Source organism: Mandrillus leucophaeus, unplaced genomic scaffold (assembly GCF_000951045.1).
Source record: "Mandrillus leucophaeus isolate KB7577 unplaced genomic scaffold, Mleu.le_1.0 Scaffold354, whole genome shotgun sequence".
Taxonomy (NCBI): Eukaryota; Metazoa; Chordata; class Mammalia; order Primates; family Cercopithecidae; genus Mandrillus; species Mandrillus leucophaeus.
The window spans coordinates 2027381-2046064 of NW_012103743.1; the positions used below are offsets into that span (position 1 = coordinate 2027381).

General features: G+C 45.0%; 1 protein-coding gene and 1 pseudogene across 1 annotated transcript in view; one reads left to right on the plus strand and one right to left on the minus strand.

The window, feature by feature from the left end:
• Positions 1-768: 768 nt before the first annotated feature.
• Positions 769-2059, minus strand: LOC105546346 (annotated as a pseudogene).
• Positions 2060-8516: 6457 nt separating this feature from the next.
• The window catches only part of MEGF9 (multiple EGF-like-domains 9), a 116045-nt gene continuing 105877 nt past the window's right edge, over positions 8517-18684 (plus strand). Inside the window, exon 1 of the mRNA XM_011989519.1 lies at positions 8517-9231. Within this exon, the coding sequence (XP_011844909.1) occupies positions 8640-9231 (592 nt within the window). The 5' untranslated portion in view covers positions 8517-8639. The remainder of the gene's footprint in view (positions 9232-18684) is intronic.

Here is an 18684-nt window from a genome sequence, read left to right on the forward strand (position 1 = left end):
TTTTTTTTTTTTTTTCAGTTACCAAGATTTTTATTTACCCACTTTCCTGCTTTCTTTTAATATTATAAACCAAATTATTATCTTTTTGACCCAGGGTTGTGATAGGAACCATCTTATTACAAAGTGGTAGCAGATCTATGCCTGCTTTTATGTTTTTATGGCCCCTCTGGCTGTCACTTCTCTATCCTTTCTCAGTTATCACTTTAAAGTCTATTCTGACCCCTGTAAAACAGGGACTAAAAGTACCAACCTCATTGTTATAAGGTTTAAGAGAAGGCCCAGCCCTAAGCCAGGCTCTCAGGAAAAGTCAAACAACAGTTCCTCTTTGCCCTTCAATGTAGCTCCTTCTCATCTGCCATGGGCTGAGGAACCACTGAACCTATAAACCAAGCACACTGATATAAGTCCACAGACCCGGAACCTTACCTGAATGGTAAGGTACACGGGCTTTGTGACTCCACTACCAACTTCCAGACTAAGGAAGGACTGACTTAGTGAGCAGTTCCAAGACCATTCAACTCATGGTTCCCTGTGGATGCCTCCCTTGTACCTCCATCATGACCAGGGCTTGAGGAGAGGCCTCTCAGTTCCCCCTGCCACACTTGATATAGTGTGAGGGATGCTGCAGAGGCCAAAAACTGAGTGACCAGCCCCATCAATGGGAGACACTGACAAATCAATCGCAAAGTTGGTGCCATTTGCTCTTAGGGAGAAGAGATGGGGCCTGAGCAAGGATAGCAGCTGGAAGGTGAAGGGCAGGCCGGACTCTCAGCAGCAGTAGTGATCCAGCTTGAAGGGGCCATCGTGGGATGTGCTCAGCTACTGGGCTTGCTTCTCAGTTAGCTTGGTCAATTTCACATTCAGCTTGCCCAGCCGGGGCTTCAGCCACTGCCTCATCCAGCTTCTTGAGCAGGAAGTGAACCCCAATGGGGTACTTGTCTGGGTGGGTCCACAGCTCAATCTATACCATCACCTGGTTGATGAAGGAGTTACACCCCACAAAGCTGGGGCAGCCCATGGCACAACCCAGGTTGACCAGCCAACCCTCAGCCAGCAGGATGATGTGGCACCCATTCTTCAGCCAGTACCAGTCCACCTGGGGCTTGATGTTTACCTTCTCCACAACATTCTTGTTGAGCCACCTGATGCCATCTTGTGTAACACTGGACACTTTGACGTGGCATCATCCTTCATCTGCTCAAAGTGCCGGCCAAGGATGACATTGACACAGGCTGTGGTGATGACAAAGATGTTGCCCTCCTGACAGGCCTCGTCCATGGTGGTCACCTTATAGCCTTCCATGGCAGCCTGCAGTGTGCTGATGGGATCAATCTCAGTGATGATTACATGAGCCCCAAAAACCCTGCAAGGCCTGGGCACAGCCCTTGCCCACATCGTCATAGCCTGCTACCACTGCTACTTTGCTGGCAATCATCACATCTTGGCCCACTTGATGCCATCTATGAGGGACTCCCGGGCAGCCATGGAGGTTGTCAATTTTCCTCTTGGTGATGGAGTCATTGACTTGATGGCAAGCTCCTTCAGGATTCCATTGGCCATCATCTTGTATAGGTTATGGACCCCGGTTTTGGTCTCCTCAGAGATGCCTCAGATGCCCGACATGAGCTGTGGGTATGTACTTGGTGTGGACGAGGCTGGTAAGGTCACACCCATCATCCAGAATCATGTTGAGGGGCCCGTCCTTGAAGTACAGTGTCTGTTCAATGCACCATGGGTGCCCCTCATCTGTTTTGCCCTTCCAGATGAACACTGGCATGCCAGCCTTGGCAAAGATAGCCACTGCATGGTCCTGGGTGGAGAAGATGTTGCAGCTAGACCACTGCTCCTGAACACTCAGGGAAATGAGGGTCTCAATGAGGATGGCCATCTCCACAGTGACTTGCAGGCAGCCAGCAATGCAGGCGCCCTTCAGTGGCCTGAAGGCCAAGTACAGCTCCTGCATGCCCATCAGGCCTGGCATCTCCTTCTCCATAATGTCTAGGGCCTTGTGTCCCCAGGTGGTCAGGCCGATGTCAGCAACTTTGTAGGGCAGTTTGTCAGACACGCTGGCGGCACCTTTGATGGACAAGGGCAAAGGGGACTGGGCCTCGGTCTGGGGACAGGCACTGGGTGGGCAGTGCTGGGCAGGTGAGTATCATTTTTTATAGATGTATAGTATTTCTACATAGAAACATCATAGAGCACAAAGTACTCAACTAATCCTTGGTTAACTGTTTAGATTTTTCTAATTTTTCTAATTATATAACACTGGTGAACATTTTTGTACATATATATTTACATCTGATTATTTATTTCCCGTGGGTAGATTTTTTTTCTTTTTCTTTTTGGGACAGGGGCTCCCTCTGTTGCCCAGGTTGGAGTACAGTGGCATGATCATGGCTCACTGCAGCCTCGACTTCCCAAGCTCAGGTGATCTCCCACCTCAGCCTCCCAGGTAGCTGGGACTACAGGTGCACACCACTATGCCCAGCTAATTTTTAGTTTTTTTTTTTTTTTTTTTTTTTTAGTAGAGACGGGGTTTCACCACATTGCCCAGGCTGGTCTTGAACTCCTGGGCTCAAGTGATCTGCCCACCTCAGCTTCCCAAAGTGTTGGGATCACAGGCATAATCCGCTGTGCCTGACCTTTGGATAGATTATTAAAAGCAGAAATAATGAGCCAGGTGCACTGGCTCACGCCTGTAATCCCAGCACTTTGGGAGCCCGAGGCAGGCGGATCACCTGAGGTCGGGAATTTGAGATCAGCCTGAGCAACATGGAGAAGCCCCATCTCTACTAAAAATACAGAATTAGCTGGGCATGGTGGCACATGCCTGTAATCTCAGCTACTTGAGAGGCTGAGGCAGGAGAATCGCTTGAACCCAGGAGGTGGAGACTGCGGTGAGCCAAGATCGCACCATTGCACTCCAGCCTGGGCAAAAACAGCGAGACTCCAACTCAAAAAAAAAAAAAGTGGAAATAATGGATCAAAGAGTATAAACACTTTTAAGGCTTCCTGGAAAGGTTGTTTCACTTTATATTTCTATCAACGTGAGAGACCATAACAAATATTACCAGTTTGTAAAAATTGTTGCCAAATCAATAGGTTAAAAAAATGTCAACTCCTTATCTCAACTTGCAATTCTTTAATTATTCAAGTTGCATATGCAGCATTTCATATTTCTTAGTCATTTGTATTCCTTTCTGTGACTTGTCTGTTAGTGTCCTTTGCTGGGCCGACTTTGTGAACAGTGGCCCCATAATCCCACAGTTGTCTGCAGAAGATGCCAAACCTTGCATTTAGCCACATCTGATAGGAGGCCAGCCTCCGGCAGGATTAGAAATAGTCCATGTCAGCATTGCTGTTTCAATGAAACAAGAAAGGGGAAAGGTGTCTGTGTTTTATTGGAATCTGGGAGATGAAGTTATTTTGCTGAGCCATATCTATCATATTATTATGCTTTCTTTTATTTTCTCACTCCCAAAGCTTCTCTTTTCTAGCAGAAGGGTTAAATTTGGTGCATGTGTAGCCTTTCTTTTAGTATGTGTTCACTGACCTCCTACTATGTGCAACGCATAGCGGCCACATTAATGGACTGTAGTGATAGAGAAGAGCCTGGGCTTTTGAGTCACAAGGGCCTTGGGCAAGTAAGTCCCTTAAGCTCTTGGAGGCTCAGTTTCCTCTTCTTTGAAGTGCAGATGATAGCCTTGTCTTTGAGGAATAAATGTGTTATGAATGTAAAACTCCTGGAACAGCATCTGCCACATCATAAGACTTCATAGACAATTAAAAAAAAATTTTTTTCAAGATGGAATCTTGCTCTGTTGCCCAGGCTTGAGTGCACAATCTCGGCTCACCGCAACCTCTGCTTCCCAGGTTCAAGCAATTCTCCTGCCTCAGCCTCCCGAGTAGCTGGGATTACAGGCGTTCACCACCACACCTGGCTAACTTTTTTGTATTTTTAGTAGAGATGGGGTTTCACTATGTTGGCCAGGCTAGTCTTCTTTTTTTTTTTTTTTTTTTTGAGACGGAGTCTTGCTGTGTCGCTCAGGCTGGAGTGTAGTGGCATGATCTCGGCTCACTGCAAGCTCTGCCTCCCAGGTTCACGCCATTCTCCTATTTCAGCCTCCCGAGTAGCTGGGACTACAGGCGCCCGCCACCACACCCCGCTAATGTTCTCTATTTTTAGTGAAGACGGGATTTCACCATGTTAGCCAGGATGGTCTCAATCTCCTGACCTCCTGATCTGCCCGCCTTGGCCTCCCAGAGTGCTGGGATTACAGGCGTGAGCCACCGTGCCCAGCCTGGCCAGGCTAGTCTTGAACTCCTGACCTTGTGATCCGTCCACCTTGGCCTCCCAAAGTGCTGTGATTACAGGCGTGAGCCACCGCGCCTGGCTCACAGACAATTCTTGAGCCATTTCTGCGTATTTGACACTGTGCTAGGTGCTGACTATAAAGTGAGAAATCAGATGGGGCCCTTTACAGCATCTCCTTTGCCTAGGAGAAAAGTCAGGCTGCACATTGGCTCCAACAAGGCCCTCTCTGACTCCTGCTGTTCTGTGGTCCTTCCCTAAGCCTTTGGCTCCAGGTCTCATGGGCCTTAGCTACAGTTCTGGGGCAACAGAAAAAGTGCCAGTTGATGTTCTGTTACACAGAGTGTCACAGCTATAATTTTTTTCTTTTCTTCTTACCATTATAAGTATTTTCCCTTTATAGTTAAGGGTGTCAGTGGGAGCCAGTCAGCCTCAGTTTGATTTCTAGCTCTATTATTTACTAAGTGACCATGGGCAAGTTGCTTAACCTGTGTCCTAGTTTCCTTATCTGTAAAATGCAGATAATAATAGACTATAGACTGAATGTTTGTGTCCCTCTAAAATTTATACGTTGAAATCCTAACACCCCATGTGAAAGTATTTGGAAGCCTTTGGGAGGTGATTAGGTTATGAGGGCAGAGCCATCATGAATAGAATTAGTGTCCTTTTAAAGGACACCCAGGGAACTCACTGAATCTGCTGGTGCCCTGATCTTGGACTTCCCAGGCACCAGAACTGAGAGAGATATATTTTTTGTTGTCTACAAGCTACAATCTACAGTACTTTGTTGCAGCAGCCCGAATGGACTAAGACACAATAGTACCTACTTCCTGGGGTTCTTAGGATTAAACAAAATAATTCATATGTAGCTCTTGGTATAGTGTCTAGCACAGATTATGAGCTCAATTATTACTATTAATATTTGCTATACTGTCCTCATAGCTACACGTACAATGACTTTATATGATTAAGTTTAACTGGTATAATAATACCTTTCTCTGATGGCAGATATGTAAGGTGTTTCCAATTTTTAAACACAAACATAATTCCTAAGAAAGTCATCTTGTAGTTTAGAGATTAAGGAAGATTTAAGATTAAGGAAATTTAAGAATTAAATGTTGAATGGACATTAATACATTTAAATTACTAATATCTTTCAAAAAATTCAATATTTTCTATACATATTACAGGCTAATTATCCCATCTTAAAAGCCCTGGCATGGATGATCCTTGCCTAAGGCAGAGAGCTGACCTGAATCACTAGACAAGGTCTTCTAGTCATTTGCTCTGTGTCTCTCCTGGCCAAGAAGCTGCATCAGCTTTTTCCCCCTTGCCAGAGAACCTCTGATACAGCAAAGCTCAGGGCCAACCCAGCACTTTTCAGATATCATTTGGAAATATCAGGTAGGGCAACTGTCAGGCCATGTCACCTGATGGGGAACTTATGGGGCAGGGGTTTCTGCTCTGGTCCTTCAGCCAACAAGGCTCAAAGTTAGCAATAGTATAACAAAAATATGAACCTACACACCTTGAGCACTGTCTGTGTGCTAGGCTCTGTAAAACCATTCTCCTCAATCCTTAGCTCAACAAATGAGAGATGATTTATTGGCCCCATTTAATAGATGAGAAAACTGGCCTGGCACGGCAGCTCATGTCTGTAATCCCAGCACTTTGGGAGGTCTAGGCGGGAGGATCACCTGATCTCAGGTGTTCGAGACCAGCCTGGCCAACATGATGAAACCCCGTCTCTACTAAAAATACAGGAATTAACTGGGCCTGGTGGTGGGTGCCTGTAATCCCAGCTACTCGGGAGGCTGAGGCAGGAGAATGGATTTAACCTGGGAAGCGGAGGTTGCAGTGAGCCAAGATGGCGCCATTGCACTCCAGCTTGGGTGACAAGGGTGAAACTCTGTCTCAAATTAAAAAAAAAAAAAAAAAAAAGAAAACTGAGGCTCAGAGAGGTGAAAGGTTTCCTCCAAGGTCACAGAGTTGGCAGTCACGAACCAAGTCTGTCTGACTCTAAAGACACAAGCTCCTCCCACAAGCACCACAAGACTTCAATTAATTCAATTTAACCAGCATGGGTTAGCACTTACATGTGTTACCCCTGCTAGGTACTGAGAACAGGGAGAACAGCTGATGTAAGAGACAGACACATAAATAACAAGTTCTAGTATTAAGGCTGATGCATGCCTATGCCTATGAGAAGTAATAAAGCCATGTGGGCAATTCGATTTATCCTGTTGTATATATTTCTGAAAGCCATCCTTAATCCTTTTAGGAAGAGGCAAGGATGAGGTAAATTGGTAGATCAGGGCTGTAATCAATGCATAAACAAGGAGTGGTGGGGAAATAAGAGGGGAGAGATTAATTCCCACTCAAATCCAGGAATGTCTTTTAGAGAATGTGGCATTTTGGTTGGGGTTTGAAGGGCCAGGGAGGATCAGCAAGGGAATACTTACAAAGCAAAGTAAAAATAGAACCTTGGTTAGTGCTTGCTAAATATTGGTCCTGAAGACAGAACACTCACCTTCTCCCTCATTCCCGCTGTCTTATATACACAGACCTATCAAGACACACCCATACATAACCACAAATGCAAAAACACAGAAAATACACAAAAACACACACCAGTACACATGCACAGATTATTAAGACACAATGTATGAAAATAGATACAATTTCCCATACTCATAAACTCACGCAGATACATACAATACTCATACACACAAGACTCACAAACATGTTTATGCATTCATACACAGCCTCCCCCACCCACTGTTTATGCAGGAAAATAAATGCATGCTTTCATTAACATACACAAGTTCACACATAGATCTCATCCTGCCGGTCTGGTCGAAGACCAGTGACTAATGGGAAACCATACACAAAGCCAAACATCACGTAGGGGAGGCCGCGATTGGGTTAGCAGTGGGGCTTGGATTAAGCCCCATCAGATGACAAACCCGCCCTGCCTGGCTCCCCCTGGAAGCTGCTGAGCCGAAGCAGCAGCGCCTGACCTAGCTCGGATCCTGGGCGGATGATGCGAGGCTGCGTGTCCGAATTCCAGCTTGATCCAGGGTTTAATGTCACCCAGGGTCAAGCTCGGCTATTAGCCCCACCCCAATCCCTGCAATCAGCCGGAGGCTCTGGGGGCACTGAAGGGCTGTGGCCTGGGGCTGCTTTCTAATCCTAGGCTTGCCCTGGCGCAGAATGCTGAGAATAGTTAGCAATAATGAGGGTTACAACAGTGGGCCAGGGGCTGGGCTAAACCCTTTATGTCCATGACTTAATTCTCACAACAGCTCTGTGAGCGGGGTGAGGGGTGTCCTATCGTCTCCATTTTAGTGGTGAAAAAACCGCGCTCAAGCGACAAAACCATTCAGCAAGAGACATCAAGTTGAGGTTCAACCCTGTCTGATCCTATTCTTCCTGCGGTTTAGGGAAGTGTGCTTGCGAGACTGTCTCCTCCACGCAGGAGGCCTGCACCTTCTGCCCTGAGGGGTCTCCACCGCCCGGTCCCGCCCCCTCGTCCAGCCTGGCACACAACCTGGCCCACAGCAGGTTTCTGCTGAGGGCGTGGGTCTCGGTTCAGAGAGGGCCTCAACAAGGGCCTCAGTTTCTCCATCTCTGAAATGGGAATGGCGGCAGAGACCTCGCAAGGCTGCGACCAGGCTCTCTGGAGCAGCAGAGGGCATGTTAAGCTCTACATCGTCGCTGCCGCCGTCTTCTCCCATCGCGGGGTTCCCGCGTGGTCCCCGCCCGAGCCGGGGTACGGCGCCGGCGCCCCATTGTTCAGGAGGGCGGAGACGCTCCCGAGTGCTGATCCACCCCCGGGTCGTGCTCGCAGCCCGGTGGAGCAGATGACTAGGCCCGGCATCGGCCGCGCGGGGCGCATCCTTTGTCTGCTCCGCGGCGCCCGGTGCCCCAGGCCCGCGCCCCACTCCTTGGGCAGACAAAGCCGGGGCCGCCGCGAGCCCGCCGGGCTGGAGCTGCGCTCGCACCACCCTTCTCCCGCCTAACGGACCGCCTCCTCTCCTGGACGTCCTCTGATTGGTCCACGGGCCCACAAAGAGGCCGGGAAGAGGGAGGATCACGTGGGCGACCCTGGCCTCCCATTGGTTAGGCGGGGCTGCCAATCGAGGAGGGCGGGCGGTCCGTGCTTGGTCCGGTCGCTCCCTCCGCGCTGGGGCCCGCCCGCGGGGCCGGCCGCCTGTCAGAGGGAGGTGGCGATGGTGCGCCCGGTGGCGGCGGCGGCTGCGGAAGCTTCCTCGGTAGGATTGCAGCGAGGAGAAGATGACTGACCAACCGACTGGCTGAATGAATGAATGGCGGAGCCGAGCGCGCCATGAGGAGCCTGCCGAGCCTGGGCGGCCTCGCCCTGTTGTGCTGCGCCGCCGCCGCCGCCGCCTCAGCCGCCTCGGCGGGGAATGTCACCGGTGGCAGCGGGGCCGCAGGGCAGGTGGACGCGTCGCCGGGCCCTGGGTTGCGGGGCGAGCCCAGCCACCCCTTCCCTAGGGCGACGGCTCCTACGGCCCAGGCCCCGAGGACCGGGCCCCTGAGCGCCACCGTCCACCGACCCCTGGCTGCGACTTCTCCAGCCCAGTCCCCGGAGACCACCCCTCCTCGGGCGACAGCCAGACCCGCTTCCACCACCTTTCAGGCGCCGCTCGGCCCCTCGCCGACTACCCCTCCGGCGGCGGAACGCGCTTCGACCACCTCTCAGGCGCCGACCAGACCCCCGCCGACCACCCTTTCGACGATCACTGGCCCCGTGCCGACCACCCCTGTAGCGACCACCGTACCGGCGCCCACGACTCCCCGGACCTCGACCCTCGATCTCCCCAGCAGCAGCAGCAGCAGCAGCGTCCCCCCAACCCCACCTGCCACCGAGGCCCCCTCTTCGCCTTCTCCAGGTGAGTCCGGCGCTCCCTCTCGGGCAGGACCCGTCCTCACCGCAGCCCCGGCATCTGGGGTTGGGCTCTTGCCTATAATTTATCGTTTCTTGCCCCAAAGACTTCTCAGGTTCTGGCTCCGGAGGGGGGATCCCAGCTCCAGCTAGTCCTCCTCCCGCCCCCGATCAATCTGGAAAGTCTTTTGTCCCCCGTGGGCTGTGCTCCCTCGGGAGGGGGTGGCTGCTGGGTGGAAGGCATCTCATCTTCTTCCCAACAGGGCTTTCTGGCCTTTTTCAGAGACCCAGAATGGGCGCCAACTTTTGGGTTGGGTTCGCGCACCCAGCCTCTCTGCCTGGGTTATTTGGGGAAGTTTGAAAGCCCGCATAGTACCTCCTTCAACCACTGGGTCAAAAGCTGAGGGTAAGGAATTCCTCCCAGAGCTCCAGTTTCCCCGTTCATTTCTTCTTGTTTATGTAAATATCAGATGTGTGTGTATGACAGGTGGAAGAAAGGTAGTGAGAGGATTTTGTTTACAAACAGTAGTAGGGACCACTTGAGGGCAAAACAAAAAAACAAAAAAGGCATTGTAATTCATGTTGTCCCTGCACATAAGTGGATTCAGTAGGTCATTTGGGACAGGTGTGTATCTAGGCTGAGCACATTTACAAATTAGGTTAAATCTCTTCCTCGCACCATTTTTTTCTTACACAATTATAAGGTCAACATGTTTGGACAAATACACAATTTAAGCAAGGATGCCTATTTTTGTCTCCTTAAGCCAGGATGTTCAACTTTGCTGATGCTGATAAATGCCAATTTCTGTTTGAGCCCATGTAGAAAAAGCTTTTCTTGCTGAAGTCTTCAACCAAAGTTAGAGACAACTCCTATTCTTTCCCCGTTTAAATCTAAAGTGGGCCTAGAACTAAAACAAAACAAAACGAAAACTTACCTTGTCAAGATGTTGGGCAAAAGTTTGAGTTCTCTTGCTTTGAGTTGGGGTAGAGATTTGTCCAAATCGTTTGTCTAGCTGAATCTCTGACCTAAATCTTAGGCTTAGTGATTTACTGTGGAGTCAGGTATGGACTTTGGACTATAATTGAGTGTGTAGAGAATTTTCCCACGTGGTTATGAGCCTTAATACAGTCTTGAGCCTTGGGTTGGAGCTTGGCAATGACATAAGTAGGATTATTCACCCATAAAAAGCCAAGTGTGCATCTCTTCCAGCTTCAAGGATCACATTAGCTAGCTGGGTTTTACCTGTAACCCCTTTTGGCTTTCATATAGAAAGACTGACATTACTGAGAGACAGGAAGCATAGTGGTTGAGAGTATGGACTCTGGAGTTTATTCTTAGGTTTGAATCCTAGCTCTTCCCCTTGTTAGCTGTGTAAGCTTAGGCGGCTCACTGAAGTTCTTTGGACTCAGTTTCTTCGATTGTGAAATGAAGATAATATTATAGTAGTAATTACTTCCATAAGGTTGCTGTGAAGACTGTTTTGTTTTTGTTTTTGTTTTTTTTTTTTGAGACAGGGTCTGGCTCTGTTGCCCAGGCTGAAGTGCAGTGGTGCAATCTTGGCTCACTGCAACCTCTGCTGCCTAGGCTCAAGCGATCCTCCCACCTCAGCTTCCTGAGTAGCTGAGACTATAGTCGTGAGTCACCACGCCCAGCTAATTTTTTGTATTTTTTGTAGAGATGAGGGCTCACTATATTGCCCAGGCTAGTCTTGAATTCCTGAACTCAAGCAATCCTCCTGCCTTGGCCTCCCAAACTACGAGGATTTCAGGCATGATTCACTGCACCAGGCCTGCTGGGAAGATTAAATAAGTTAACACTTACTGTGTTTACAACAGTTCCTAGTGTAGAATAAGCTCCATGTGTGTTAGCTATGCTTATGACCAGGCCTGTGGGTGTGTGTGTGTGTGTGTGTGTGTGTGTGTGTGTATAGAAAGCATTTGAGAAAACTATTAGGGACTTGTGGTGATTTTTATTTGTTTTAGTAAAATATAATAGAAAAAGAATGAATTAGATTCTCTGGAGTTTTAAGCATACAGTAGCATTTAAGAAGAAAGATCACTTTGGTTAGTATCTGATACGTAGATCTGTGTAATTCATCTTATTTTACTTTTACTATTTTTATGTTGTTATTTTTCAACCACAGAGGTTACCCCTACTGGCAAAAAAAATATAAACAACCAGAAGTCCACAAAGGAAAAAGGGAAAGTCACTCCTTCACTGCCTCCTAGTTTCAGTCAGTCCCTGGAGGTTACTACTGTTAGCAATTTGTCAGATCTTTTTCAACTGTTTTTGCTGGGCATATATGAGCATACACACAGGGTATTTAAAAATAGATTTTAAAAAATCAAAATGGAATAATTCTCTACATGTTTTGCCACTTGTGGTATTCACTTAACTAGGTATCATGGACTTTAAAAAAAAAAGTCAGTATCTAGGGCCTACTTTATTCTTTTTAATAGTTGCATTTTCCAGGGTAAGAATGTATCATAATTTATTTAACCAAGCTCTTATTTATGGACACTTAGATTGCTTCTAGGCTTCACTTTAAAAAGCACAGAGAGGAAGCAGCACAGAGTATTTCTGTTAAGTCCATCATATACTTACTATATTCTCTAATACTTTCACTGGAGTTGCTTAGAATCCAATTCAGTTTAAACTGCAGTAAAGCCGGATTGAATAATATTTGTCATCTGAACTGTTCAAGGCTTTTAGTAATTTTCATGAACGAACATTATACTTATGTCTGTGGTAGTCTTTGGGTGAAAAATTTTTAGAAGGATGTCCAGTTTCGATAACTTTCCTGTGTTTTAAATATTAGGTAGTTTGTACTTCTCTGTGAATTCAGTCTGGATTGCCAGTATCTAGTTCTCAGCGGCTAAACTGACTCTACCATGATCTGATCAAGTATGGAGCATGGGCTCCAGTTTGCTTTAAACAGAAAACATATCTCTTTGGCAGAAGGAAAACTTATAATTGAATTTGAGACAACTGGTTTGGCTTGCAAAGTTGGATTCCCTGGCATTTGAGAAGATGGTTGTACAGTATTTTTTAATTTCAACGTTCCTGTAAGAACTAAGTGCCATTGATAATATATTATTTGATTGGATAGGTCTTATAGATGCTTTTTGAGTTAATAATAATTTCTTTCATGGGGATCTAGCTGGGAGCTCTTGCCTGCCCCTCAATTAGGACCCTTTTTTGTTTACATGGACACTGATCTGCAAACTGAAACTAATTGCCCAGCAAGCAGGCACTTTTTCTCCCACAAACCCAGCAAAACATTCAGCTGATTGGTTGGCTGGGTAGGACTTTTTTTTCTTTTTTGAGACGGAGTTTCACTCCTGTTGCCCAGGCTGGAGTGCAATGGCGCGATCTCGGCTCTCCACAAGCTCCGTCTCCTGGGTTCAAGCGATTCTCCTGCCCCAGTCTCCCGAGTAGCTGGGATTACAGGCATGAGCCACAAAGCCCAGCTAATTTTGTATTTTTAGTAGAGACAGGGTGTCTCCATGTTGGTCAGGCTGGTCTTGGGCTCCCGACCTCAGGTGATCCGCCCACCTTGGCCTCCCAAAGTGCTGGAATTACAGGTTGTGAGCCACAGCACCTGGTCCTGGGTAGGACATTTTAAGCAGGGTGAAGAGAGATGCTGTGATACTAGAAGTAATAATAATCAGTAAGACACTGAGGTAATGACAAATGTTTGTTTGTTTGTTTGTTTGTTTTTGAGACGGAGTTTCGCTCTTGTTGCCCAGGCTAGAGTGCAGTGGGGCGATTTCGGCTCACTGCCATCTCCGCCTCCTGGGTTCAAGCGATTCTCCTGCCTCAGCTTCCTCAGTTGCTGGGATCACAGGTGCACACCACCATGCCCGCCTAGTTTTTGTATTTTTAGTAGAGATGGGGTTTCACCACGTTGGCCAGGCTGGTCTCGAACTTCTGACCTCAGGTTATCCTCCCACCTCAGTCTCCCAAAGTGCTGAGATTATAGGCAAGAGCCACCGCGGGCTGGCCCAAATGTTTGATTTTTAAAATTATGGACCCTTAGGGTTAGACAGGACTTTAAATGCCACTACTTCCTAATGTGACTCTACATTTGAAGAAATATTTCCATAGGCTTAGCTGAAATTTCTTCTTTTAGTTAACTGATTGATCTGGCTCTGCCTGTTGGGACCATGCAGAAAAAGTTGGCTGTCTCTGTGCCTCGACAACTCTTACAGATTTGGGGACAGGGATCATAATCCCTCTCAGTCTGGGCTAAATAACTTCAGCTCCTTCAACTGGTCTTTATGTGACATGTTTTCAAATTTTCTCACTATCTTGGTTACTTCTCTTATAGTTTTTTTTGTTTTTTGTTTTGAGATGGAGTTCCATTCTGTTGCCCAGGCTGGAATGCAGTGGCGCCGTCTCAGCTCATTGCAACCTCTGCGTCATGGTTTCAGGCAATTCTCCTGCCTCAGCCTCCTGAGTAGCTGGAATTATAGTGCATGCCACCACGCCTGGCTACTTTTTGTATTTTTAATAGAGACGGGATTTCACCATGTTGGCCAGGCTGGTCTGGAACTCCTGACCTCAAGTGATCCACCTCAGCCTCCGAAAATACTGGGATTACAGGCATGAGCCACTGTGCCTGGCCCTCTTCTAGTCTTTTTCAGTCTTTCTGTGTCTCTCCCAAAATGTGGAACAGAGCTGAATATAATACTCCAGATGTGCTCTAACCAGCTTGTAGCAGAGAGGGCAGTTGCCTCATTCCTTCTGGATGGGATACTGATGTTGGTGCGGTTAGTTCCTAATCACAGTAGCTTTTTGGCAGCCACATTATGTTGTTGACTCATTGAGCCCATTAAGATTGCTAAGGTCTATTAAAATTTATTTATTTTTAAATATGTGCTAGGTGAGTCTCCTTTCATTCTGGACTTGGAAATTCTTATAATTTTCTAAAGTATGATCTGAGACTTTACTAAATTTATAAGATTGATTGTGTTAAATTCAATTATCCTTTTAGATCTCAAGTTTGTTAGTGTACTCCACCCAGTTTATTTGCATTTACCTACAGGGTGTTCCTATAGACAGAGTCTATGGACAAGTTAGGGCAGATTGTTCTTACCTCATAGGGAAGAGTGAATTTACAGATGATAAAACAATTTGGAAGGTAAAGGATAATAATTTAGATTAGTTTTGAAGGGTTTCTTTCAGCTCTAAAGTTCTGTGATGGTTTGGTCTGCATGATTCAAGGCATATTTATGCCCCACAAAGAACCTTAATTATTTCTTTGTTATCTAAGTGATGAGAATAGACTTTGTTTAAGCAAGCCCTAGAATTTAGAACTTGAAAACTCTGACTACCGTGACATGTAAACAAAATATTACAGATGGATTATTTATTTTTGTTTGTTTGTTTTTTTTTTTTGGAGACGGAGTCTTGCTCTGTCACCAGGCTGGAGTGCAGTGGCACCATCTTGGATCGCTACAACCTCCGCCTCCCCGGTTCAAGCGATTCTCCTGCCTTAGCCTCCCGAGTAGCTGGGACTACAGGCCCTTGCCGCCACACCCAGCTAATTTACTTATTTCTTGTATTTTAGTAGAAACGGGGTTTCACCATGTTGCCTAGGCTGGTCTCAAACTCCTGAGCTCAGGCAATCCTCCCACCTCGGCCTCCCAAAGTGCTAGGATCACAGGCATGAGCCACCACGCCCAGCCTGTCTTTTTTTTTTTTTTTCAGACAGAGTCTCAGTTGCCCTGGCTGGAGTGCAGTGGCACCATCTTGGCTCACTGCAGCCTCCGCCTCCCAGGTTCAAGCAATTCTCCTGTTTCATCCTCCTGAGTAGCTCGGACTACAGGCATGTGCCACCACACCCAACTAACTTTCTTGTATTTTTAGTAGAGATGGGGTTTCACCATGTTGGTCAGGCTAGTCTTGAACTCCTGACGTCAGATAATCTGCCTGCCTCAGCTTCCCAAAGTGCTGGTATTACAGGTGTGAGCCACCGCGCCCGGCAAAGATGGATTATATTTGAAAAGAACATCCTGGAAATGTAGGACCTAGGAATATAGGACCCTTCTAACTGTACTGGGAAATGTTTTCCTCATCCTAATATTCTCTAATACTAGATTCAGGATCTTACTTGTGTTTCTTTAAGAAGATGCCATTTATTTTAAGGAAATACAAACTGTCTAGGCTTCAAAGTTAACATAGACCCACAGTCTTTTATCTAAAACCTCTGGGTTGGATGTGTTTCAGAATTCAGATTTTTTCATTTTTTCATAAATACATTCCAGTGAATTGGGGGCAGCATCTTGTAATCAAACACATTAAGATATCTGCAGCAAAATGCACATATCTGTACACTAAGTAGGGTAAATAAAGACTACCAGTAGCCTTTGCTCAGGTCAGGTTTTATTTGCATTTGCTCAGGTCAGGTTTTGTTGCCAAATGTATTCAGGGTAGGTCAGATATTTGCCACCAAATGAGTTACAGGAAAATTTGTAGTTTCACAGCTTCTGGTATTGAGCATCAGATTTGAGGGATTGTGGACTATTGTAATAGTAATTACAAACACACTATGTTCCTGGCACTGTTCTACGTGCCTTATGTATATTAAGTCATTTAATCTCCAAAACAGGAACTACTGAGTTAGTTACTGTTATTATCCTCATTTTATAGATAAGGAAATTGAGTTCCATAGAAGCCCAGCTCTGGCAGAACCTACATTCAAACCTAGTGGGTCTAGCTCCAGAATCCATATTATTGGCATTTAAAGAAACCAACTGTCTAGAAGAGTAGGAAACCATTTTGCTAAAAATAATTGGTCCTTAGATATTAATCTGGGAAAATTTCTACTCTTCCTTGGCTTTTACTGTGTTCGTTCCACTGTGTGCTATTCATCCATCTCCCCGAATTTTCTTTCTTTCTGTTTTGTTTTTGTTTTTGTTTTTGTTTTTTTGAGACAGGGTCTCACTCTGTCTCCCAGGCTGGAGTGCTGCAGCACGATCATGGCTCACTGCAGCCTCAACCTCCTGGGCTCAAATGATTCTCTCACCTCAACCTCCAGAGTAGTTGGGACTGCAGGCATGCACCACCGCAGCCAGCTGGTTTTTGTATTTTTAGTAGAGATAGGATTTTGCCATGTTGCCCAAGCTAGTCTGGAACTCCTGAACTCAAGCAATCCACCCACCTTGGCCTTCCAAAGTACTGGGATTACAGGTGTGAGCCACCGCGCCCAGCCACCTCCCTGAATTTTCTGTTTGACAATGTTTTACAATTGTTATATTAAATTGTAGCTCCTATTGTTTCATTAATTAGGTTCTAAGTTTCTCTGTGATGGAGAGATTTGTTTATATTTTCTGTGGGGCCCAGCCCAGGGACTTCTAAATTTATCATACCTTATGCCTGGCCTAAGTGCTGAAGTTTCTGTAGAAATTCCTTAGTCTGATTAGTTTCTGGAGCAGCATAAACTCCAGAACATTAGTTTCAAATCTTCTGAATTATGTCCCCAGGAAGCCTCCTGCCTAGTTGAAAATGTACACATTGAAATAGTCTGACTAGGACTTTTTATCTTTATTTTTTTAAAAGACCCCTAAAATTAAAGTGTGTGTAACTTTTCATCTTAGCATTTCTAAACGTGTATATTAACTTCCAGATGTTCTGGCACCCTTATAAAAAGAATGGAAGAAAAGTATTGCAGTGCTGTTTTTACTGAGGAGTCAATTATGGGTGGAGAGAGTTCTGCTGTAGGGTACTTAATAGATCAGAAGAAAATAAAAATGTAAGACCTTGTTTAGCTGAAAGACAGTGTTAGATGATATTTTAAGTTATAAATAGCTTTAATCCTTGATTTTTGCCTTTATCTTGATTTTTGTGTGGTTTTTTTTTTTAGGTGTGATACAAAAATCCTTATTAGTAATATTGACAGTGTATTATAGGGACCGCTTCTTGATCACTTAGTCTTTTTTTCAAGTATACATTTTGATTTATCTATTTTTGATTAGAAATGACTACCCTGAATGCCCTGGTAACTTTAAAGGATTTCTAAAAATGTGATGAAGAAGATACAGATTATGTCTGGACGCCTACGTTTGAATCATAGTAAAGGTTTACTTAAAGTAATTATCCTTTTGGATGTATCTGTGTGAGTACCTGTGATAAATTTGTATCAAAATAATCTCTCTCATAATATCACTGTTCTACAGATAATTATTGTCAGAAAAAGTCTTTCCCTATTATTTTGTCTTCATTGGAAAAAAAAACAAAAACAACCTTTCTTCCATTCTCCTTGCTCATTTTTTTTCAATTTAAAGTCTTCTATCTGTTCCTCTCACTCATATCTTTTATTTTTAGCCCCATCTATTCTTTCCATGATCTTTAAGGAACCAAATTACCCTCTCTGTTTAACAATTTACCACTTTGTCCTCCTTCAGTGCTTCCTCAAAGCCTAATTCTTCCAAGACATCTTTCTAGATGAACAAAAAGTCCTTGCAGATGTGTTAGTGTCAGCATGCATGGCGTTGAACAGTTTGCACAGAGAACAAAATCTGTCTTTCTCTGTGACTTTGACTTTTTTCCTATTGATTTGTTTTTAGTCTAATTTAGATTATGAAGCCTTCTTATTATGAAAATGTCATCATTTGTACCATATTCAGAACATGGTATTCTCTCTTTTTGGAAAAAAATGGAGAAAATATTTTCTTTTTTTGCTGGGGTCTTCTTTATTGTCCAACTTACACCCCCCATCCCCCTGCCACCTTCTTCTGAGGAACCATAAAGAAAAAACTTTCAAAACAGAAGTTATCTGGCTCTAAAAAAAATTAAGTACTTTGAATAAGTAGCAAATTTATTTTCCTATTTATGAATAACATGAGCTGTTTTTGTTGGTAGGTGGTTTTGAGATGCATACCAGTATAATTAATTTGGTTAAGAAACAAATGTTTGATCTTTTGAATGACAGAATTTCCCCATTAGAAATATAATTAAAGTTAGTAGTGAACAGAGTGCCTTTAATATTAATAATTAACAAGTGTGCAGTGCACTATGGCTTACAAGATGCTCTTAGAATGTCTAAGACCTTGCAATTCACATTTTGTTGATTTCTGCATATTATATTAATGAAAAGGGCTTATGTCCTCTGTTTGTACTCTTATTGGTGAATAGTGATCAAACCTTTATAGATTTTGGTGGGTTTCAGATTTGATATTTTGTATTTTAAACCATTGTCTTTTAAGTTGATTTTGTTAAGTATAAATCTTAGCTTGTTTAGCTGCCCATATTTATATGATGAATAAATGGTATTTGGAGAAGAGGACTGCTTGCTTTATATTTTCTTTCCTAAACACTATACAGGGCTGAATGTTGTGGAAAGAGTCCAGAAGTAACTGAAAGTAAATGGTGACAGAGGAAACTAGGTGAATTACAGAATTTGACTGGGAGGGCTCATGTGAATTTCATTTCTTTCTCTTTTTTTTTTTTTTTTTT